The sequence below is a fragment of the Marmota flaviventris genome, chromosome 17 (genome assembly GCF_047511675.1).
Source record: "Marmota flaviventris isolate mMarFla1 chromosome 17, mMarFla1.hap1, whole genome shotgun sequence".
NCBI lineage: Eukaryota > Metazoa > Chordata > Mammalia > Rodentia > Sciuridae > Marmota > Marmota flaviventris.
Window position 1 is genome coordinate 40,838,563 of NC_092514.1, and position 24,546 is coordinate 40,863,108.

General features: G+C 39.0%; 2 protein-coding genes and 1 long non-coding RNA gene across 6 annotated transcripts in view; 2 read left to right on the forward strand and 1 right to left on the reverse strand.

The window, feature by feature from the left end:
* Positions 1 to 24,546, forward strand: part of Acaca (acetyl-CoA carboxylase alpha) — a 276,215-nt gene that overhangs the window by 18,449 nt on the left and 233,220 nt on the right. The window lies entirely within an intron of this gene.
* Positions 1,654 to 14,265, reverse strand: C17H17orf78 (chromosome 17 C17orf78 homolog). 2 transcript variants are annotated; one of them, XM_027950236.2, is made up of 7 exons: positions 14,208 to 14,265; positions 12,971 to 13,057; positions 12,242 to 12,487; positions 6,616 to 6,741; positions 5,079 to 5,203; positions 4,246 to 4,368; positions 1,654 to 1,731 (listed from the first exon to the last, which is right to left on the reverse strand). In XM_027950236.2, the coding sequence occupies exons 1-7, from the start codon at positions 14,263 to 14,265 to the stop codon at positions 1,654 to 1,656; spliced, it is 843 nt and encodes a 280-aa protein (XP_027806037.2). The 2 variants fall into 2 exon arrangements, with proteins under 2 accessions (XP_027806037.2, XP_027806039.1); XM_027950238.1 differs by lacking the exons at positions 1,654 to 1,731; positions 5,079 to 5,203; positions 6,616 to 6,741 and having other exon boundaries at positions 4,280 to 4,368.
* Positions 3,927 to 7,110, forward strand: LOC139702466 (uncharacterized). The gene is made up of 2 exons (XR_011705104.1): positions 3,927 to 4,072; positions 6,355 to 7,110. It is a non-coding gene; the product is annotated as an uncharacterized lncRNA (long non-coding RNA).

Below are 24,546 nucleotides of genomic sequence, written 5' to 3' on the forward strand. Positions count from 1 at the left end.
TGAATTTTTATAAAGAAAATCAATACAAATGTCCAAATTATACTCTTGCAGAAGAGTTGATAGGCATGGACTTTGCCACAGGTTTCATCTTCTGGGAAATTTCATGTTTCCAGATTAAGAGACATTCAGTTGTGGTGGGAAAGGCAGGGACATGTGGGGATGAATGCAGGCATTAATTCTAGACCAAGAGCTTCTAAGAACATGTTTTTAATAATCCTCCCAATTGGTCCCAGGAAAAGCAGGCACTTTCCTCCTATTTCTTTTAAATTTTTTAAAATATTTATTTATTTATTTTAGTTTTTTTCGGCAGACACAACATCTTTGTTTGTATGTGGTGCTGAGGATCGAACCTGGGCCGCACGCATGCCAGGCGGGCGTGCTACCGCTTGAGCCACATCCCCAGCCCCACTTTCCTCCTATTTTATGGTCGAACTAAATAATAAGAGATGGCAGGATAAACTTAAGGTGATGTTGTGATTCAGTGGCAGGGTGTAATGTATTTATCCAAAGGCCACACCAGTGTTCTGTCCTTTCTGTCTGCCATATGTTCCATGTATGCTCTGTGGATCTTCAGAGATTCTTTAGTGTTTCACCAAAACATGACATCACCCATGCTTTTGTCTCTTCTGTCTCTTCCAGGTTCAGCTTGTTCCTCTGCTATTATAGTACAGTTTTGAGAATCATTTTTTGGACAGTATTTGAAGTGAAAGAAAGAAGAATACAATGTATGTATGGCTTCTACCAGAGAACTAAGAAAACAGAATTACATAGAAGCAGGCACATATCACCAAAATGAAATGGTTTCAGAATCTTATGAAAAGAAGCAGGCTAACATCCACCATTCCCTTTTCCACTTAAACAGTTCTTTAAGATCAGCTGTTTCCACTTTCTCACGAAACTCTTGCTTAGGCGGGTCAGACTCCATCACAGCTGCGCCTCTATCGTGGTCATAATCATTCTGCTCTGGAATCCTTATCCAAACTGTATGTATCACACTACTAAAATAAAATATATATCAGACCCACTTTAGGAATTCTGGATTGTGAGGAGACTTCACTTGAGTCTGCAGTCTCTAAGCCCCTTGGGAATGACTTATGAGGAGGGCTTTTGGAATGAGTAGGGTCAAGTTTCCTTCACCAGTGTGTTGATAGCCATATGCAATGGCAGAGGGTAAATCATAAAACCTGTGGACATTATTCTGGAAGAGCAGGACATTAGTTTGTAAGCTCAATGACAGCCAGTGAGCAGGAAGTCAGTTGTGAGGATAACGGAGGAGTTGGGATGTATGCCACACTACCAGCTGCCTTGCCCAGTTTCTTGGAGGCTGTGTTTAAGTCTTTTGTCAAAGAGAGCAATAAGATCCATTCATAGTACTTAGAGGGAAGGCCTTTGTTTTCATTTGATGGAATGGAAAGATATCCATTTTCATGGACATCCAAAGTGAATCACAGAGGCTTGTGGCAACGTCAGTAGCAGTGTGAGGGTAACTGCTCAGTCCAGGCTCTTCCTTCCCTGACCTGGCAGTACTGATGATAATGCCCCACCACCCCATGAAGATATAAATGTAACACTGGCAAGAAACTGCCCATATTGACTAATAATAGGGAGGAAAGAGTGGAGAAGAAACAGTGTATTCATTCAGAACAGAATTTTTCAAAAGTATGTCTGGTGCATAATAGTAATTCCTGTAGTTTTTTTCGCATTTGATGAGTTAGGAATGTCTTGTCCAACCTAAAGATTGAAGGGAAATATAAAGGATAATGAAAGATGTGAAGGAATATTTCTTCATATGTCAACAAAGGGATTGCTAAGTACAAAACCCCATATAATTCCAAGTACACTTCATTTTGCCTCTTCGTTACCCAATAATTACATAGAAAGTATGAAGAAGGTGCACATATGAATGAGAATTATAGCCCACTAGTAAAGTGCCATTCACCCCTTGCTTGATCTGTTTGCCTTGAATGGAAAAGGCCCTAAGTATGCAACTGGGGTGGATCCAAGATGCTTCAGGGATTCTGCTTCATTCCTGAATTAGGCCCAAACAATCTCATTTTGTTTTGAAAAGAGGCAGAGATTTGAACAGAGATTTTTGGATCTGGCCAAATATTTTTAATAATCTCATTCCACACTCACCATAGCTGACCCCAGGTGCCATCAAGTTTTCTAAGTGCCTATTATGCTGTTATGAACATAATTATGATTTTTTTAATCAAAGATTTTTCTTTCCAATTAGATTGTAAACATCTTTAACAGGGAAGCAGACACTCAGGTGTTCAGTAAAGTTTTGTGGACTAGATGAAGGATTTAATGAATATTAGTGTAGCAATTAAAAAACATGGATTCTAGTTCTGTTTCTACCAGTGTGTGTGACCTTGAGAAAGTCACATATCCTCTCTAACCTTCTAATTAAGTATCAGTATCAGCTACCTACCCTGGCTACCTCCCAGAATTTTTGTGAGAAACAAATGAAATTATGTGTATAAAATTGCTACCTTATTACTGTTTTCATCCCCTTTTCATTCAGTAGCCTATTACGTTCATAGAAGTTCAATCCAAGTAGCTGCTACGTGATTACCTCTAATTCTGAGCTGGATGTTGTTGTCCCCTTCAAGCCTATTTCTGCCAATATTCAGTAGAAATGATAATGTGGAGTAAAGAACTAAGCTATACCATATTACAAAATCATGCTATTTGTATAGGATTATCACCTAATATTAGGAGAAAATATTAACCTAGGCTAGAGTTCACCAAGAAATTGGCAGTGGGTGCCTATAGCACAATAAGGAAGATTGTAATGCCAGGTCTGAGTGGAAAGAGTGCTGTGCTTGATTATTGACATATGCACTTGATGTAGAATGGAAGAGTAGCAGTATGTGTACCATCCTGAACTAGATAATCTTTGAGACTATTATCAATGCTGTAATTCTACAAAAGTTTAATTTTTAAAGCCTTGTTTAATTTTTAAAGCCTAGGGGGCTGGGTTGTGGCTCAGTGGTAGAGTGCTCGCCTCGCACATATGAGACCCTGGGTTCAATCCTCAGCACCACATAAAAATAAGTGAATAAAATAATGTGTAAAGCCTGTTTGCCTTAGGGAACATTATTTGTCTTGAAGAAGGTGCCCAGCAATATCTCATATTGAAAGGCCAAGTCTACTCCTGGTAGGAAATATATTTAAAAGTTTCCATGCTGAGCCAGTGGTATGGTGTCTGTTTTAACCAAAGGGCACTATTAATTTATAATTGTGTCAGGAAACCCAGAGACAAGAAAAAGAAGAAAGTTGCAATGCCAAGTCTTCAAACTGTGTTCAAGAGTGATGGTACCTAAATTTTACTTTACATAAGAATCACCTGGGGCTGGGGATATGGCTCACTGATAGAGCTCTTATCTAGCATACGTGGACCCTGGGTTCAATCCCCAATACCATAAGGAAAAAAAGAAGAGTTACCTAAGGACAGGATGAATACATCTGTGAATTCTAAAGATTTTACAATTTTGGGGAGCCTTCTTAAAGAAGAACAATACAAATTTTAAAAGTACATAATCAGATGCATGGCTTTGAACAGGGTCATGGGTCCTGAAGCATAAGCTTCATTTATTTCACAGTAAATCCACCTATACTTAGGGAACTTTTTAAAAAATCTTAAGCTAGGCATGCTGGCATAGCCCTATGGTCCTAGCTACTCAGGAAGTTGAGGCAGGAGGATGGCTTTAATCTAGGATTTTATTTTATTTTTAATTTTTGGTACTGGAGATTGAACTCAGAGACATTCAACTACAGAGCCACATCCCCAGCCCTATTTGTTGTGTTTTATTTAGAGACAGGGTCTCACTGAGTTGCTTAGCGCCTTGCTTTTGCTGAGGCTGGCTTTGAATTCGCTATCCTTCTGCCTCAGCCTCCCAAGCTGCTGGGATTACAGGCATGCACTACCATGCTTGTCAAATCCAGGATTTTGAGACCATCCTGGACAACATAGCAAGATCTCGTCTCAAAAGAAAAGAAAAGAAGATTCCTGGCTCCACTAGACATTGTGATTCAGTTTATCTGTCCCCAGAAGTATGTATTTTCAGTAAGTATCTCATTGGATTATGAGTGGACTGATGTTAGGAAAATAGCAGTACAGATATCTGACATAGAAAAATTACCCACTTTTGCTTTATAACTAAAGCAGTTCCCAACCACCCTGCACTTATATGTTAATCCTGTTTTCTCTAAACAAATGACATAAACCACACAGTGAACACCTCCCTTCTCAGGCTGAGAATCTGCCTGGGATTCAGCTGCCCCAGGGTGCTGGTCTCTCTTCTTTTGCCTTCTCCACAACTGCTGGCATTGGCACAGTCTTCTGGCTCCTAGGCATCGACTCTGAAGGAGAAAAATGACTGATATCAACTTTCTTTTTCTTTTTTTGTGCTGCTAGGGATTGAACCCAGGGCCTTGTGCATGCAAGGCAAGCACTCAACTAACTGAGCTATATCCCCAGCACCTCTGGTATCAACTTTGGTTAGATGGCTGATAAACATTTGATTATCTTCCAAACCTCATGCCAGAAAATTTAAAGGAAATCATCTTTTTTTCTCTCGTTTTTCTTTTTTGTAGTACTAGTGCTCTACCACTGAGCTCCCAGTTCTTCTTATTTTTTATTTTAAGACAGGTTCTCGTTAAATTGCTGAGGCTAGCCTCTAATTTACAATTTTCCTGCCTCAGCCCCCTGAGTTGCTAGGGTTACAGGTATATACCACCATTGTGTTAGAACTACTCTTCCTAGAGAATGTCTTGCAGTAGTCAAAGGAACTCACATGGAGTGAGTGCCTCCTATGTGTCAAGTGCCTCTCACACAGGAGCTCTAATAACATGAATAACTGCATGCAAGGAAAATGAGTCCCATTTTGCAGATGAGGCAACTATAGTAGGAGAAGTCAATCAACTTTAACCAAATCACTTGACTAATGAATGTGAGTGACAGATTTATCAAAACCCCAACGTCTGCTTTCCTCACTAAACCAAGCTGCCTTTGGAACAGAAGGAGGTCTTTAAAGATCAAGTCCCAGGACCCAGTATACCAGCAAACTTACAGGGCATGGGACTTCAAAAATGACAAATATCATAATGGCAACTCCAGTGACCAACAGGGTGACAGCAATCAGAAATTTGACCACAATACTCCATTTCTGCCTTTTTGCTAGGTCCTCATCTGTGACTAAATGGAGAGAGAGAATTTGAGTAAGGGAGTATATTGACCCTTTGACTTGAAGTTCTCCTGGCTCCCAGACTAAGAAGGACCCAGCTTGACTCAGAAGCAGAGGCTATATTTCCATTTTAGACTCAGAATCAGGAGTGGGATGGGCACGATAGTCTCTTCTCTAACCTCTTTTGCAACATACACCCAACGAATCATTTCTCTGTATTTGGGATTCCATATCATGTAGGGCTGATTCTTGCATTCTCAGAGGAAGAGAAGGCTTGAATGCACAAGGAGTTCTAAGCTTTACCTTTCCATCTCAAGTCTTCTCAGAGTCCCTACCCACTTTCTCTGACACATTGTGTGGGATTAGAAAATCACCTTTTTTCTGTGCTTCTCTTGGTTTTTGTAGGTTATAGGAGGAACAAAGGTGAATTGGCATTGCTTCTGGATAATAAATCAAATCTGGGGTAAATGGCTCATGTGCATTTTATTATTTCTAATCTCATATTTACTTTTCCTTTGGTAGAATCTAGGATGTAATTCAGATTTACAAAATTCAAATCTTACAAAACTTAATTGCTAGACAATTTAGAGAAGACTTTCTTTTTTTTCTATTTATTTTCTTCCTCCCTCCCTTCCTCCCTTCTTTCTTTCTTTATTTCAAGTGTGTATATGTATGTGTGTGTGGTGATGAGTGTTGAACCCAGGGGCACTCTATCATTGAAGGACATCCACATCCCCTTTTATTTTTTTATTTTGAGATAGGGTCTCCCTAAATTGCTGAGGCTGGCCTCAAAATTATGATCCTCCTGCCTCAGTCTTCCGAATCAGTTGGGATTACAGATGTGCACTAACACACATGGCTGGGAGAGTTGTTTCTAAAAACAATGAGGATGAAAACATGCAGTTGGTTGGTATCACCACTGAAATAATTGCTTAGTATTTAAATATTACCCACCTATGCATGCAGTGACTAGAATTATCCATCACATGAACAGAACTTACTGTATCCCCAACGCTAGCTACAAGATGAGCTCATTTGTGTGGAGGTAAAGGTTCATTGATGGCGTCAAACTACAAACATTTCTGGGACCTTTTTTTATGGAGAAGCTAATTTTTACATTAAAAAATTGAGTGATTTTTTTTTTAATATTTATTTTTTTTAGTTTTCGGTGGACACAACATCTTTGTTTGTATGTGGTGCTGAGGATCGAACCCGGGCCGCACACATGCCAGGAGAGCGCGCTACCGCTTGAGCCACATCCCCAGCCCCAATTGAGTGATTTTTTAAATGTAAAGTCTAACTTCTCAAACTCCAGGAAAATCTTACGAACCCATACTGATGTTGGGGCTAAAAGTATTTCTTTCGTTCTTGTTTTATATTTCTGCTTATTCTGTACCTTGTGTCAAAGGGCTAGAAAAATCACTAGTACTTGTAGTTTTCTCTTCTTCTTTATTCCCAGAAGTTGTGGAGGTGGTAGTGATGGGAAAAGTCTCTAATGACGTCCTCATCATGGGGTAGAACTTACATTGGGAGATCCCTGGCAAAAAAGCTATAAAACAAAAAGAAACAATGAAAGGACAACTTTCAGAGAAAATTTTATCTACCCTTGATATTACCTGACAAAACCCTTGTTCTAATTACCTGATAAACTTCTAACTGTGGCCCTATTGACCTGTCTGTCCATAGGTTTAGGGTGTGAGTATAAAATAATGCCAAGAATAAATGAGGATTATGAATTTGGATAAGAAGAGAGATGGATTAAGTCCCTATGGGGCCTTTGACTAACACAGGATCAGAGTAAAAGAGTAAGCCATATCTTATTTGCCTATCATTCTTAAAGCTGTAATAATAATAAATATGGAGGGTGTAACAGTATTGGAAGTTTCCTTCTTTAATAAAAGTGACTCCAAAGTTCAAAGATGTGCAATATTATAATTTCCTGAATGGCTGCTGCAAATCTGTTTAGTGCATCCTTGGTTTACTACTGTGAGAGGGAATTGGGAAAGCAAAAGGAATGGGAAGATGGAAAGTCCACCCAGGTTCACATACTTCTCAATCATTTATTCAGCAGATGTCCAAAAATTAATATCTATTATGTGCCAGGCACTGCTTCAGTATTTTCTATATATTGTTGGATGAATTCTAGCAAGAGAGCAAGCAAAGAGGAGGGAGGGTTGTGGGGTGGGATGGGGGAAGCAGATAACAATGAATATAACACACATTATAGTATGTTAAGAGGCGATAAGTGCTACCAAAAAAAAAAAAAAAAACACGTAAAACAAAGCTCGAGGGATGCAAATGGGCAACCTGCATTCTAGACTGTTTCTTTAAGAAATTGAGAATTGAGCCAAGATTTGAAGGAGTTGAGGGGATCCACTGAACAGATGCCTGGGGAAGTAGTAACCAAGCATATGGGAAATGAGAGAAAAGGCCCCAGAATGTGCCTGGTATGTTACAATTTTAGAGGCAGAGCAAGAAGACCAGTGAGATGGCATGGATTCAGCAAGGGGGACAATTGCTCCACAAGAAAAGGGTTAATATCACTTACGGACTCATAAGCTGGTTTAAGGATCTTGGTTTTTATTTGATTGAAATAAGATCTATTGTAAGATTTGGGGCAGAAGAATGACAGAAGTTTGTTTTGATCACTAGACTGCTGTGTTGGAAATGGTCTGTGGGGGGCAAGGGTAGAAGCTGGATAACCTGCTAGGAGGCTGTCAAAGAAATTCAAATGAGGGGTGATGTGATCCAGTCTAGGAGTGGAAGTAATGAGGAGCAGAAGGATTCTGGCTGTAATCTGGAACTAATAGCTTCATGTGCCTTCAGAATTGACCTAATCCAAATCAGATACTGTGATTCTTGTCCATTTTGATGGTCTTATATAATTGCTTATTAAAGTCTGTAAATTCGATGTGACTTTTCTAAATTACTCTCACATGTCCTAATTAAGTCCATGTGAAAATGATAGTTCTTCAGAGGCTGGGGGCCATAGACCAGGCAAGTAATAGTTCCTGATTTCAGTTGAATTAGGAAGACAGTGTGGGCAGAGAGGTAGAGATAGACTTAAAAATCAACAGGTTCAAAGGAAAAAAATGAAAGAAATTATGAAGTGATAACATATACGTTTATAAGAGAGATGATGGCTGGGAATATAGCCCAGTTGGTAGAGTGCTTGCCTCTCATGCACAAGGCCCTGGGTTCAAACCCCAGATGAAAATAAGTAATTTATCTCACTTTGGACAAGGTACATAAATTCTCTGAGTTTTGGTTTTCTTAATCTGAAAATGGTACAAATAATACTTCGTATACTTGTTTCTCAAGGATGTTATAAAGATCAGAAACAAATAAAAATGAGAAAGTGGGTATAAAAACACTTTGCAAATTGAGTGATATTATGATTGAAAGAAGAAGGAAAACCTAGAGATTGTCTCTTTAAGTGGAAGAATTCTGCCTTCTAACCCCAGGGATAATGGATTTCATTGTGGCAGATGTTCCTTCCTCCTGGGAACCACTGCTTCAAATTCTACTAAATAGGCTTCATCTGTCAGTATATTTTCAGCCTACCTTCTATCTTCTTTTTTTTTTTAATAATTATTATTTTTTTTAAGAGAGAGAGAATTTTAATATTTATTTTTTAGTTTTCGGCAGACACAACATCTTTTGTATGTGGTGCTGAGGATCGAACCCTGGCCGCACGCATGCCAGGCGAGCGCGCTACCGCTTGAGCCACATCCCCAGCCCTCAGCCTACCTTCTAAATGAAAGTCCATTGGCAGCTCATCTCTTTCAGGTCTCATCTGTTAGGTTTTAGCACCAAAGTGGAGCAGGGAGTTTGTAAAAAAAAACACTTTATTCCCAGTGGTGATGGAATTGCAATATTAGCTCCCCTCCCCATCCCCTATACTGGGGATCGAACCTAGGGGTGCTTAACCACATCTCCAGAACTTTTTTTTTTTTTTTTTTTTTTACTTTTCATTTGGAGACAGGGTCTCACTTAATTGCTGGGGCTGGTCTCAAACTTGCCATCCTCTTGCCTCAGCCTCCCAAGTTGCTGGGATTACAGGCATGTGCCATCATCCCTGGATCCCAGCCCTTTTCATTTTATTTTGAGACAAGATTTTTTTGAGTTGCCCATGTTGGTCTAGAACTTGTGATCCTTCTGCCTTTCCCTCCCAAGTAGCTGGGATTACAGTCATGTACCACCACACCTGACTGGAAAGTTTCTCCTCTTAATTAATATAGAATCTAAACAATAAGGAACTAGGAAATATAGACTCTGTCATCAGTGATAAAGACCTAGTGAGTAATTTTTCTCCACAAGAAGGAAATTTCAGAATATTTGTAACAGAGGGTCTTTCCTTTGACTAAATTCTATAAACAGCAACTGTCTCCTTCTTTCTGTTTTTTCATTCTTTGTCCACCCATGTCTTCTGATAACATTGCAGAATATTCCCATCGTTATGGCTTCAAATTCTTGTTTTATATGAGGATATTTTCATGAACTATCTTGGACATCCTCCTATGTAGACTTATCTCATCACAGTGCAGTCATTCAGAATGCATCTCTTTTATGACCCTTGTAAATTTGTATTTACCTAATTTTTATTTCTATCCTATTTGAGACCTGTCACATACTGGTAATCAAATTGGTGTAAATTCAGAAGAAGCAGTTTCAAACTTATAAAAGAGGTTATGATTCAAAAGTTGTTTATACTTTCTAAAACTCTTGTTTTACATTGTTTGGGATTCATCATTATAGTTTTATAGAAATATATGGTGAATGATGATTAGGTTCTCAGACTACTCCTCCATTAAGTCTCTTCACATGGCTCAAATAATATAGGGTATACTTTAAATTCTGAATCCCAAAACCAACCACCCTCATGAAGGAAAGCTGGAAGGCTTGCTCAGGGCAAATTTTTTAATTAGGTCAGGTTGATCTTTGGCATCTCTCCTTTTCCTTAACCTCCCAGATTTCCTTGTTTAGAATTTCTAAGAACTAATGTCTTTAATTTCCCAGAGCTCCACAATGCATAATATTATGTTTATTCTACCCAAGCCCTGTTGACTCCAAAATGACATAGGCCCACTAATTCTCCATTATTAGTACCATGGAATCAAGCAGGGTGTCATATGTTAAGAGGAAAACAATCTGATTGAATTGATATTGAATGACAGAAAGTCTAAAATCCTGCTAAAGGGTTTTGAGTTTTTAAGAGTTTATTTTTTTCTTCATACAGTCAACACTGGTAGAATTTTAGAAAGTATAATAAAAGTGAATGTAACATTCAAGTCATGTGAGAATATATAATTTACCATAGCTGGGTCATATCCTGTGAGTCTATCCACTTACATCCCAATCTCTAGTTTTTAAACTTGTTTCCCTATTATTTTACTTGTGAACCCTTCAGTTTCTCTAAAAATGTCAAGTTTTATTTTTCCAGCAGTATAGCAGCAGCCTCTAAGGGATGGCCTGTATATAAAGGGGGGAACTGTCTTGGTGAGAATATCTCTTGGTGAGAAACTACTTGACAAAAAGAATGGGTAGAAAAAAGAAAGGAGAGCAAAAGCAGAGAAACTGAAGACTGAGGTCACGAACCACTGCCCAGGCTGGACGTGGTGTGGCACACATCTATAATCCCACCTGCTTGAGAGGCTGAGGCAGGAGGATTGTGAATTCAAAGCCAGCCTCAGCAACTTGACAAAGCCCTACACAACTCAGCGAGACCCTGTCTCTAAATAAAATATACATTAAAAAAAAAAAAGGCTGTGGATGTGGCTCAGTGGGTACACCTAGGTTCAAACCTCAGTACCAAAACAACAACAACAACATCAAAAACAAAGCCACAACACAACAACAACAACAAAAACCCTGCTGAGTAAATGAGGGGAAACAAGTATTCTCACACAGTGTAGGTGGGAATGCAAAATATGACCACGTCTGAGAAGGGTAACTTAGCAAAATCTTATAATTTTTTTATTTTCTTTTCTATGAAATCTTTGATGCAGCAATCCTGCTTCTTGGAATTTATCTTCTTGCTAAATGGCAAATACAAAAGAAGAATGTACACCATCATGGCCTACAGCATTGTTTGTAATGGCAAAAGACTAGAAAAACCAACATATTCATTAATAGAGGACTGGTAGAATAAGTCATGGTACAGCGACACAATACTGTACAACTGCTAAAAAGAACGAGGCAGGAGCCAGGGGTGGTGGCATACTCCTGTAATCCCACAACTCTGGAGGCTGAGGCAGAAAGATCCCAAGTCTAGGAAAGCCTCAGCAACTTAGCAAGACCCTGCTCAAAATAAAAAAGGCCTGGGAATGTAGCTCAGTGGTATAGAGTACCCCTGGGTTCAATCACCAGTACCACACACACACACACACACACACACACACACAGAATGAGGCAGGACTGGGAGTGTAGCTCGGTGATAGCCTTGTGCTCAGCATTTACCTGGCTTGGCCCTGGGAACAAGAGTACAATGTCCAGCACACACACACAAAAAAGCAGATATAATGACATGGAACAAACTATAAGATGTATTGTTAAGTTGAAAAAACAAGGCACAGAACAGTATGAATTGTGTGCAACCATTTATGTACATTATGTACATTATTATTATGTACATTATGTACATTTATGTACACCCATACATGCTTAGAACATCTCTGGGAGGAAATAGAATAGGTTGAGTAAGTGGTTTCCTCAGGGATAGAGAACTGGAGGAATAAGAGAAAGGAATAGAAGGGAGACTTACTTTTCACTGCAGTGTGCTGTGTGAATATTTTACTGTGTGTATCCAAAATAAATTAAAAATTAAAAATATTGTCAAAGAAGACTTATAAGAAATGAAGATCATTTGAAAAAACCATAGGATACCAGGGCTAGAAGGGATCTTTGGGATTAGAAAATTGGTTCTCAGAGAAAATAAAGATTCACCTAAGGGGAGGATAATCTATTTCCTTGTGGCTTTCTTTAGTTGCTACTAAGCACCAGCTGCTATGTCAATTAAAAGTGCATACATCCATCTCTTCCAATCTCACCTTTGCCTGTTAGAATGGATCCAGTCTGGAACTTGGATGTGGGGATTAGGTGACAGCTTGGGGAAGCAGAGCTGTTTCTATGGGGAGCAGCAATGACTCTTAGGTTCTTCAGAACAGGTTTGACTTCTGGCCTCCCCTCCAAGTATAGAAGGTTGACTTTCACTTTGCTCCCAGAGCCAAGGCACTGCAGTGTAGCCATAGTCCGATTTTGGATGAATGTGGCCCTTTTGGCTTCTGTGTGAGTTTCTGAAGGAAGAGCCAGAGAGAACAATGAAGCTTTTTAAAAATATGAACAGTGCCCAACTAACTCAGTTCCATTTGTCAACCCTGTTAAACTCCATTGCTGCACTTTCACCTCTTTCTCAGTATGTATTTATGACACTAAATAATGCAAGTCCTGCTTTTCTTCCATCCTGCTATAGGTTCCATAAAGATAGGTGACTGCTGTAAATTCAGCACAGAGAAATGTTCATAGATTGTTTTCTTTAATGCGATGAACAGGTGCTGTCTCATCTTTCTTTGTCCCCATCTTTGATTTATATAGGCATGCCTTAATTACTAAGTGAATTTAAAGATTAGTTTTCAGAAAATCTCCACGGGGAGGGGATACATATCTTTAAAATAGTATATTTGAGATCTGGGCTAAGAAGGGAGGAGACAAGGCACCTTTTAAAGACAAAAAATTCTTGGTACGGAAAAGTGTTTTTCTAGATAGAGCCTGTTTCCTACCTTGCATTAGAAATTCCCTCATGCTTTTCACATCCTTTGGGAAGAGCCCAGGGAACTGTTCCACTTGGCAGCTGCTTTCTCTGAGGTCTAGGGGGAAAAAAGGTCAGAATTTATTGGTACTTACTTGTTGGAATTCTGGGCATAGGAGAGGGATACAAAAGAATAAAGTTCCTACTCATAAAACTTGCAGCCAGGGAGATTAAATACTGCCTATAAAAAAGACTTTAAAACACACAAATGCATACAAGTAAGAATTAGCCTATTATAAAGAAAACTGAATACCAATCTACTGCTCTTAGGACAAAGAAAAGTGAAATAAAGTTACCAAGTTAATGAAAGAGTAACTAACCTATTTCCTAAAGGAAAAATGATGATTTCTCTTTTCCCTCTTCTTCTGCCAACTGTATTAAAGAGCACGTTTGGAAGATTATTAAGTATTGCCTTGGACATTTTATCTCTATGGATTTTCACAGACTCATAGATCATAGTTATCTGTGCATTTTGGCACACATGTGATTTACAGGGTATAGGAATTTTCATAATTTGTTATATTTGGCAACTACCGCACCATCCACTATTTTCCTTAACTCTAAATAGCTAATTTTAGAGATGAAATGTTTAGGAACTGCTGAAAAGCCATATTTTAAATAAAGTTACCAAAGAACAGCATATAGTTTCATTCCACCCTCAAAGTACCTTTTCCCTCAACTCTCCCTACCCACAGCACCCTGTCTAAATATGTGGACATGCCACCTTAAAAATGAAGGCAACATGAGCTGGGGCTATAGCTCAGTGGTAGAGCACTTGCCTTGCACGTGTGAGGCACTGGGTTCGATCCTCAGCATCACATAAAAATAAATAAATAAAATAAAGGCATGCAGTCCATCTACAACTACATTTTTTTTTTTTAATGAAGGCAATGTCTTATAAGGAATTATGAATTTGGGTGTCTTAGGTGGGGACAATATGGAAACTGTGACAGCATGCTTTCATAAAGAAAGATAACAGTGAAAGGACTTTTAATGTTAATTACATGAGCCATACAGGAGAATGCATTACATTCACATCATGAATAAGTTGAGTAAGTTGCAATCCTGCTTAAAGGCAAGAGGACGTATGGTATAACTTCTGGAAAGTATCACTTGCTGGGTATTGGCTATTTCCCTTCTGGTGGAAGAGACTCAAAATGTTTCTTAGGCCTCTCTTTTCCATGATATTATCCTACACAAGTACTTACCTTTCTTGTTGGAATCATAGGATACAATGATTAGGCTGAAGACTAAGATGGTATCCATGTTAGCTTGAGCACTCATGACAAAGATAGTCCACTGTTAATCTGTCATTGCCCCTTATAGTCTTGCTGTAGTTGCTTTCACTTGCCCTGAAACCAGGTTTCACCCTGTGAGAGTCTGGTTCCACCCTAATTATTTTGTCTTATTTCCTGAAGACCCAGGAATAGAGCTGATTGGAGAAAGAGTCAAGTCTGTTTATTAATGATTGACTTGGAAGGTCTTCCCCTGACTTTACTGCTGGGTGCTGACACAGAGAACTGTAATTACCTAGAGGTTTCCCTAGTATAAAGGGTATAAACATCCAGTTCACTGACACTTGCAGATAGACACGTACACATTCAATACATGCCCACTGATACAGGCACAAAGATACACCAACATAAAAGGATGTGGAGATTTCTATTAAGGAATGCAATTTCTAGAGAGAACAAGAAAGTAGGACAGAATGACTCAGTGACTTACACTGGAGAGAGAACTGGAATAGGAATCAATATAACTGGGTTCTAGGGCTCTGTTATTAACTATATCACATTAGGAAAATTAATTAAATTTTTAGGATTTAAATTTTCTCTTCTATAAATGGAGAGTCCAAACAAAAATATCTCTAGAATTCATTCAGTTATACACATAAACTCAAGAGCACAGATGTAGCTATCAAGTTTTGCATATTGTCACACTCCTAAATAGTGAAGTAAGTATAGGTTAACATTCCTATGATTAATGGGTTAAGAGGTGAAGAAGAGCTAAATACGATAGGTGAGTGATATAGTTTGCAGTTTGGAAAAGTTTTCCTAGACAAGTAAGTGATGTTGAAGATTTTTCCAAAATTGCATCTTTTAACAAAGAGTATACACTTAATGTAATACTTTAAAGACTTTTTGATGGTGTAGCTAAGTAGATCATAAAGGAGAAATGAAGATTACCCAGATACTTGCCTAAGTCCAGAGCCTCTGCAGCCTTTCTACCCACTGTAAATGTCCTCCAATGGAGCCAACATGGGTTTAACCAGATATGAGAGGCTCTGGAGGCTGAAACTGATTGGTACAGTTATAAAGGGAGCTTGGTGCAAAAGACTTTCCAGGAGGGGCCTTATGAGATTTCAATCAAATTTCATTTAAATACCACCCTGTCTCATGACACTTTAATACAGCTTGAAATCTGGCTAAAATGAGCATCACAGAAGTCTTTGTGGGGAAAACTAAAGGGAAGGAATGTTACTGCAGGACATTTTAGCTGAAAGTGGAAGAAGAGGAAGTGGTGGGCATCCAGACACAGAGCAAGCCACTCCCTTCCCTCTCCCCAGTACTGTGGATTGAACCCAGGGCCTAGGCTTTCTAGGCAAGAAATTTACTGCTGAACTACATCCCCAGGCCCCACACCCTTTTTTTTTTTTTTTTTTTTTTTAATATTTTTTAGTTATCGGCGGGCACAACATCTTTCTTTTTTTTTTTTGTATGTGGTGCTGAGGATCGAACCCGGGCCGCACGCATGCCAGGCGAGCGCGCTACCGCTTGAGCCACATCCCCAGCCCCCCACACCCTTTTTAAAATGTTTTTAGTTGTAGATGGACACAATGCCTTTCTTTCTTTCTTTCGTTTTTAATGTGGTGCTGAGGATCAAACCCAGGACCTCACACGTGCGAGGCGAGCACTCCACTTCTGAGCCACAGTCACAGCCCCCTTTTTATTTTTCTTTCTTTCTTTTTTTTAAGAGAGAGTGGGAGAGAGAGAGAGAGAGAGAGAGAGAGAGAGAGAGAGAGAGAGAGAGAGAATTTTTTAATATTTATTTTTCAGTTCTTGGCGGACACGACATCTTTGTTTGTATGTGGTGCTGAGGATCGAACCTGGGCCGCACGCATGCCAGGCGAGCGCGCTACCGCTTAAGCCACATCCCCAGCCCCCCCTTTTTATTTTTCTGAGACATGGCTTCACTAAATTGCTGAGGCTGGCCTCAAACTTTCAGTCCTCCTGCCTCAGCTGGGATTACATCTGTGTTCCACCACACCCAACCAGAGCAAATATTTATTAGTATTGTTCCCTTTTCCCCTGCTACAGTTGCCTGATACTCTTAGCACAGGAGGAGATTAGGGCAAAATAAAGGGATCCATTGCCTCTCTTGGGTTTTATGGTTTTTCTTTACTGTTTTCTTAACATGATTACATGGTTCTCTACTCCTTTGTGATATTGACCTCACTGTTCTATTTGAAATTTTCTGTAGATTAGTTCCTAGATGCCACATTGCAGTACTGCCACCTTGTAGTTGTGGTAGGAATGATCTGAGGGCTTGATATTCTCACCTGTGACACAAGGTGGCAGAAGAGCTCACTTTTACCAAAAGAGACCTTATGCTTGGGGGAAAATAAAGTAGTTTTCTTTTATCAACTCTCAGATCCTAACTCTTCCTTTTGTAATTTGGAGGCCCAAAAGGTGGCCTGCATATTGAAGCAGGTCGTACTGTGAGGAACAGAGAATCAGGAGAGCTGCAATTAATAAGGAAAAAAAAAATAGTGGTAGAGAACTAGATCCAGAACTACTTCTCTACAATTTTTTTTTGGTGGGGGGTGGGAAACAAGGATTGAACTCAGGAGCACTCGATCACTGAGTTACATCCCCAGCTCTACTTTTTTTTTCTTTTCTTTCTTTCTCTCTTTTTTTTAAATTTAGAAATAGGGTCTCACTGAGTTGCTTAGAGTCTCTTTTTGCAGAGGCTGGCTTTAAACTTCAGATCCTCCTGCCTCAGCCTCCCAGGCTGCTTGGATTACATGTGCCACCACACCAGCCAGGCTCAGCTGATTTTTTAAGTGTTTGATATGTCTGTGAAGGAGAGGATATCAATTCGGATCTCCTACACACACACACGCACATACAGAAAGAAAGAAAGAAAAGAAAGGAAGAAAGAAAGAGAAAACACATCAAATTTGGAAGGAAACAAAGATATAGCAAGTGAGTTTTATGATGTGTGATGTATGCAGTCCAGAGATGTGACTGCTGGAAGAGAGGAGAAAACTAAGGCTGAATGTCAGAGTGTGTCTGGAGGAGGAACCCTATAGGAAGAAGGCCCACCTAAGTTCTAGTTTAGATTCCGTAATAAACTAAGTCACTTGAACAAGTCACTTAAACGCTCTGGCTTTTGTTTAATTTTCTTTAATAAGTTGGTTGGGGGCTGGGGATGTGGCTCAAGCAGTAGCACGCTTGCCTGGCATGCGCGCGGCCAGGGTTCGATCCTCAGCACCACATACAAACAAAGATGTTGTGCCCGCCGAAAACTAAAAAATAAATATTAAAATTATTTTTTTAAAATGAGTTGGTTGGGAAAAAATGGCTTCCTAGAACTCTCTTCCAGCTCTAAAATTATCTTAGTTCACTTACCTTACCTACTCTTTCTTTTAAGGGTGTGTGTCTTCTGTTTTTTTTTTTTTTAATTTAAAAAAATTAATGGTAGAATATTTATAGAACAAGTATATTTTAAATAATAATAATGATACTAATAAGTTAAACACCATGTATTCATCATTATTAAGAAACTGAACATTGCATGCTGGGTGCAGTGGCAAATAAATGTAATCCCAGCAACTCTGAAGGCTGAGATAGGATGATTGCAAGTTCGATGATGCCAGCCTCAGCAACTCAAAGCGAAACAAAGACCTGGGAATGTAGCTCAGTGGTAAAGTGCCCCTGGGTTCAATGCCCAATATAACAAAAAAAAAAAAAGAAAGAAAGAAAGAAAGAAAAGAAACAAAGAAAGAAATTGAACATTGCTAATGTCTTAGAGGCTCTTTATATGCCTGTCCCTTTGTTCACACTCTTATCTTTTTCTCAATCTTGTCTTTTTCATGCTTTATAAAAATACTGAACTATCACTATCTATGCATCACCAAAAATATTGTATATTTTAAATAATAATAATAATAATAATGTCTGATTTTGAACATTATATACTACTCTATTTTATCTGATTTTTTTCAAACATTTTTATTTTTAATTAACACATATTAGCTGTACATATTTATGGGGTACAGTATAACATTTCAATACATGTACACGATGTGTAATAATCAGATCAGGGCAATTGGCATATCCGTCACCTCAGATGTTTTATCATTTCTTTATTTTAGGAACATTCAAAATTCTCTCTACTATTTTTGTTTGTTTTTGCAATGCTGGGAAGGGAATCTGGGGCCCCACACATGGCATGCAAGTGTTCTACCACTGAGCTACACCCCCAGCCCCACTACTAGCTATTTTGAAATATTCAATTGTATCAACTGTAGTTATTCTACTGTACTATAGAATATCATATCCAACTGCTCTCCTGAAACCACTAACTGTCCTCTCTCTGTTCCTTGCTTCCATTATTATTATTGTTGTTGTTGTTGTTATTATTATTATTATTTTCCTCACTAAATTGTTGAGGCTGGCCTAGAACTTGCAATCTTCCTGCCTCAGCCTCCTAAGTCACTTGAATTACAAGCATGTGCCACCACCATTCCTGGTTTTTCCTTATGTATTTTTTTTTAACTTTTTTTTAGTTGTAGATACACACAATACTTTTATTTATTTATTTCTATGTGGTGCTGAGATCAAACCCAGTGCCTCACATATGCTGGGCAAGCGCTCTACCACCAAGCTACATCCCCAACCCTCGCTATGTATTTTAAAGAAAATTTATTATTATGTATAATCAGTGAATATGCCTAGTGAACCAGTTATTATCTCCAGTTAATAACAATGGAGAAGAGTAAAGTCAGAGCTGAGTAGATTGTAAAGCTGAAATGGCCTTTTTCTCCTATTCCAGACACTGCCTAACATTTAGACTCTTACTACCACAAATGAATTTTGTCTATTTTTAAGATAAGAAACAGGTCAGGCATGGTGGTGCATGCATATAATCCCAGCAATTCTGGAAACTGAAGCAGGAGGATCACAAGTTCAAGACCAGCCTGAGCAATTTAGAGACCCTGTCTCAAAAAGTAAAAAGAACTGTGGGGGGCTGGGGATGTTGCTCAAGTGGTAGCGTACTCGCTTAGCATGCATGAGGCACTGGGTTCGATTCTCAGCACCACATAAAAATAAAATAAAGAGGGCTGGGGATGTGGCTCAAGCGTTATCGCGCTCGCCTGGCATATGTGCGGCCCGGGTTCGATCCTCAGCACCACATTCAAACAAAGATGTTGTGTCCGCCGAAAACTAAAAGATAAATATTAAAAAAAAATTCTCTCTCTGTATCTCTCTCTCTCTCTAAAAAAATAAAAAATAAAATAAAGATATTGTGTCCACCTAAAACTAAAAAATAATTTTTTTTTTTTTAAAAAAGGACTGTGGATAAAGCTCAATAGTAAAGTGCTACTGGGTTCAATCCCTAGTACCACAAAATAAAGTAGGTAGGTAGGTAGATGGGTAGATAGATGGATAGATTTTTTTTAAAAAGGGGGACTTTGTGAAATCTTTTGCTTCAAGATATGATATAGCAAATTTTTTTTTTTTTTTTTTTTTTTTTTTTTTTTTAAGGAGAGAGAGAGAGAGAGAATTTTTTAATATTTATTTTTTAGTTCTCAGCGGACACAACATCTTTGTTTGTATGTGGTGCTGAGGATCGAACCCGGGCCGCTCGCATGCCAGGCGAGCGCGCTACCGCTTGAGCCACATCCCCAGCCCCGATATAGCAAAATTTTAAGACTGAAAGAATAAAAAAGATAACGGCTCAATTTTCCTTGATGATAAAATGATTAATGTTACTTTTTATTATTTGTTTCACATATAATAACAATGGGGAATGAGGATATTAAGGAAGGCAAGTGGAGGCCTAACCATGCAGCAGGAAAAACCGGAGTCTGATACAGGAGTAACAGAGATACTGGAAATCTGAAGAGAAGGTAAGGACAGGGGCAGAAAGTAAACTGAACAGGAGGGCTTCCATAGGTGTGGAGAAGAGTAAAGTCAGAGCTGAGTAGATTGTAAAGCTGAGCAAATAAAATGTCAGAATCCAGGAGCAGGCAAGAACTAAATGAGTCATCTTATACATTTTCCTGCCTTTAAAGAAAAAGGCACCAGGCATGATGGCACACGTCTCTTATCCTAGGTTACTCGGGAGACTGAGGCAAGAAAACCACAAGTCCGAAGCCAGATTGAACAATTTAGCAATACCTTGTCTCAAAATAAAAAATAAAAAGGGAATCCAGGTGCAGGCTACATGCCTATAGTCCCAGTAACTTGGGAGGCTGAGGCAGGAGGATTCTAAGTTCCAGGCCAACCTCAGTAATTTAGTAAGTCCCTAAGCAACTTGCTGAGATCTGTCTCAAAATAAGAAATTTAAAAGGGCTGGGGATGTAGCTCAGTGGTAAAACAACCCTGGTTTCAATCCTCAGTACCAAAAATAAATAAATAAATAAATAAACAAACAAATAAATAAATAAAAATAAGACCATGGGTATAGCTTAGTTGTGTAGCACTTGCTTAGCATGCACTATGCCCTGGATTCAATCCCCATTACTGGGGAAGAAAAAGGTGTGTGTGTTGGGGGGGGGAATAGAGGAAAAGAAAGGCCATTAAAACTTTCTCCTAGGTTTTTTCTTTTTTTCCAGGTATTTTGTTGTGAGGTATATAAGACTTAGATTATTAGCAGGACATGGTGGTGCATGCTTGTAATCCCAGTTACTTGGAGGCTGACGCAGGAAGACTTCAAGCTCTAGCAAGACCCTATCATAAAAATATAAAGGGCTGGGGATCTAGGGATATAGTTCAGTGGTAGAGTGCCCCTGGGTTCAATCCGTAGTACTTGTGGGTTTGGGGGGGGGGTGTGGAGAAGGAAGGAAGGAAGGAAGGAAGGGAGGGAGGGAGGGAGGGAGGAAGGAAAGATTTGGTGACTGTCCAAAGGGTAACTAAGGGAATAGAAGTGTTTAGGATTGGATAATAAAGTGGGGAGACCGAGGTGAAATGCCATGTGAATGCCCAAGTACCCCTGTGAACAGCCTGGTGTACATGTGAAAACATCATGGGCAGGCTCCAATATAAACACTGTCCTTCATTATGCAATCCTATCTTTCATCATCAGGAGCAGACTTATAAAGTGGCCTCCCTGAGGACATTTTCTGACCTTATGGTGTGAAGTTCCTTCAGGTTCTTAACTCTGGACAGACCTGAATGGTTGACAAAGCAAGGGACTCAGTGTTCAGATAAGGCCTTTGTATTTTTTTCTTTTTATCTCACAACCGGAGCCACAATTCTTGGCAAGGCACTGACTTTCTTGATGAATCCGACCATCTGTAAAGTAGCTAAATATCCTACTGGAGGCTTTGCCTCCCAGAGGCAACATGAAGGCACAGGCATCAGGAGCAGAATGACCTTTCTGGTACAGACCTAATCTTTATTTCAGTCAATGAAGCACTTACTAATACCTATATCCACTCCTACTCTAATAAAAGCTATTTGTGAGGGGGGGAGTGCTAAACTGTAAGAAATGCTCTCTGCTTTTCAGCTTGTTAAAATTTATATGGAAGTTGGGTGTGGTGGCACAGGCCTGTAATCCCAGTGGCTCAGGAGGCTGAGACAGGAGGATCACAAGTTCAAAGCCAACCTCAGCAACAGCAAGGTGCTAAGAAACTCAGTAAGACCCTGTCTCTAAATAAAATACAAAATATTTTATTTATGTGGTATGTGGCTCAGTGATTGAGTGCCCTTGAATTCAATCCTTGGTACCAAAAAAAAAAAAAATGGAGCGCTAAAAAAATATACATACACAAAATTATAGCCTAAAATGCTGAGTTATGTGGTAGTGACCATACTGCTATAAGAATTTAGAGAAGAGCCAGATGTGGTAGTATACACCTGTAACTCAGCAATTTAGGAGGTTAAAGCAGGAGGATCACAAGTTTGAGGCCAGTCTCAACAATTTAGCTATTACCTATATCAAATTAAAATTTAGGAAGTGCTGGGGAGTGATACTGGTAAGATTATATTGTCATATTGTGTGCATGTATGAATACGTAATAATAAATCCCATCAATATGTACAACTGTAATGCACCAGTAAAAAATGTGGGAAAAAATAAAATTTAAAAGGGGCTAGGGTTAGGCATGATGGTGTGCATCAGTAATTCCAGTGCTCCAGAGGCTGAGGCAGGAGGAGAAGTATAAGCATAGCAAGTGGTAAAAGCCAGATTAATATATGAATATTGGGGGTCAGTGGGAAATAATATCCCAATAATTTCTTTATCTTAACAAAAAAGCCAATCTCTGACCTTGCTACCCTGTGAAATTTGGAACCATGGTCAGATAGCCACCAGGCCAAGGGAACTCTTTATGTCCATTTTCTATTAAGGGAAATTTTCTCTCTTCTCTTGATTCAACTCAAACCTGACCGGATAGACTTTCCCATTTTGGAAATAGCAGTGTAGGAGGCATTGTTGTTCAACAAGACATTCTTGCAACAAATGGTGAAATAATAATGCTAAATCTTAAACTAGTGTTTTCAAATGTCAGGGTGAACAATTACCAGGGGTGCTTAAAAAAAAAAAGTCTGCAAATGGACTGAGAATTTGCACCGCGCCCGCCCCCCCCCCCCAGCCTGTTCCAGTGCTGGGGATCAAACCCAGCACCTATTTTAACAAGCTCCCTAGTGTTTCTGTTTTAGGTGGAACACTTTGAGAAACACTGTCTTAAAGTAGAATTGACAATAAAGTGTCAAATGGAGATGCCTGGACAATGACAAATTTATCCTCTCTCATCTCTGGCTTTTACAAATTCACATGGCTATCATGTAAGGAGTGAGACATAGTCTGTTTTAGTGTGTTAGTTTTGTCTTACTGAGTGGATTGTAACCATCTAAAAAACAAGGAAGGATCTCTCAAACTTATTCTGATTTTACCCACAGTAGGGAAATAGACCAACTTTAAAGTTGAAAAGTAGCTAGGATGCTCAGGATAAATCCCTGATACCTTTATACAACTTTCTTGAAAACCTTGGTAGCCATTTGATATTTGGGACCTTTTATTAGTTTTTGTAGGGCTGCTATCACAAAATACAACATCACAAGAAACAACAGAAATGGCTTAAATAGGAGAAATTAATTTCTGGAAGCTAGAAGTCCAAGATCAAGGTATTGGCAAAGTGTCTTTTGAGACTTTTCTCCTTGGTTTGTAGATGGCCATCTTCTTTGTCTTTACAGGATCTTCTGTGTGTGCCTGTGTCTTAATCTCCTTATAAGGACACCAGTTACATTTTATTAGGGTCTACCCTAATGACCTTGTTTTCATTTAATTTCATCTTTAAAGACCCTATTTCCAAATATACTCATATTTTGAAGTACTGGGCATTAGGAGTTCAACATAGGAATTTTGGGATACAATTCAGCCCATAATAGACCTTTATAGTTTCAGCTTTTAGAAATCACTCACCCCCCCTTCTTTTCCACCTGCTAGTCTTGTGTAGGAAGTTATCTCCTTAGGCTCTCCTCCACCTCTTTACAGACAATGTCTTATGTGGCAAGAATTTATGAAGCACTTCTAAAAAACCTATGGTTGAGATGGGCAGGTTTTGGCATGTAACAAACAACACAAAACTTAGGGGTTGAAATTCTAGTACTCTGTCTGCAAGCATAGCTCTTTGCTTATTTTCAGCTCAGTTGCTTTAACATTTGGTGATAGCAGCTAGATCTTCTATAAGTGGTCTGGAGTATCCCAGTTCAACCTTTATTTTCTTTCTCTGTAGCTCTTTTATTAGGCCCATCCTTGGCTAATTTTTTTTTTCTCCCTGCATAGGTATATTTCTTAAGTTAGAGTGCACATGGGTCCAGCCAGAATACAGCAGGCAGTGGCTGTGCCTATTACATCACATTAAGAAAATAGTTTTCCTATTGCATTTTAACCACAGTTAACAACATTCTGGAAGAAAAATGTACCCTGAAGTCAAAGCTGTCTCTATATGAGAGGGTTTTAGAGGCAGTTTCCCCACAAAGATTCTATTTTTTTTTTAAGTGTCCTTGGCTAGTTTTTTTAGAGAGCTCAATAACTTCAAATACCCAGTGAGGTCAAAAGTAGGACATGATGAAGATTCTTATAAGGACAGTTTTTTGCAGGTAAATCTTAGAATCCCATGGAAAGGGAGCCTTCACAGGGTTTAGGAAAGGCAAAAGAAAAATCAAAGAGACAACCTCAAGATTTGTCTTTCCGAAGTCACTCCTTCCTGCCAGCTTTGAAGAGTACTGTTATCCACAGGCAAAGTCTCCCTGTTCCCAGCTAATGTTGATTTTAGTCAGTTAAATCAAATATCTTATTAAACCAGCATGTCTT

What these genes read in the sequence shown, in the direction of transcription:
- C17H17orf78 (XM_027950236.2), bottom strand. Translation starts at nt 14,265, where the DNA reads ATGGATACCATCTTAGTCTTCAGCCTAATCATTGTATCCTATGATTCC. An exon ending in CTATGATTCCAACAAGAAAG is followed by an intron (nt 13,058 to 14,207) that starts GTAAGTACTTGT and finishes TTTTCCCCCTAG; the next exon opens with ACCTCAGAGAAAGCAGCTGC. An exon ending in CTCAGCCTGAGAAGGGAGGT is followed by an intron (nt 1,732 to 4,245) that starts GTTCACTGTGTG and finishes TTCAATCTTTAG; the next exon opens with GTTGGACAAGACATTCCTAA.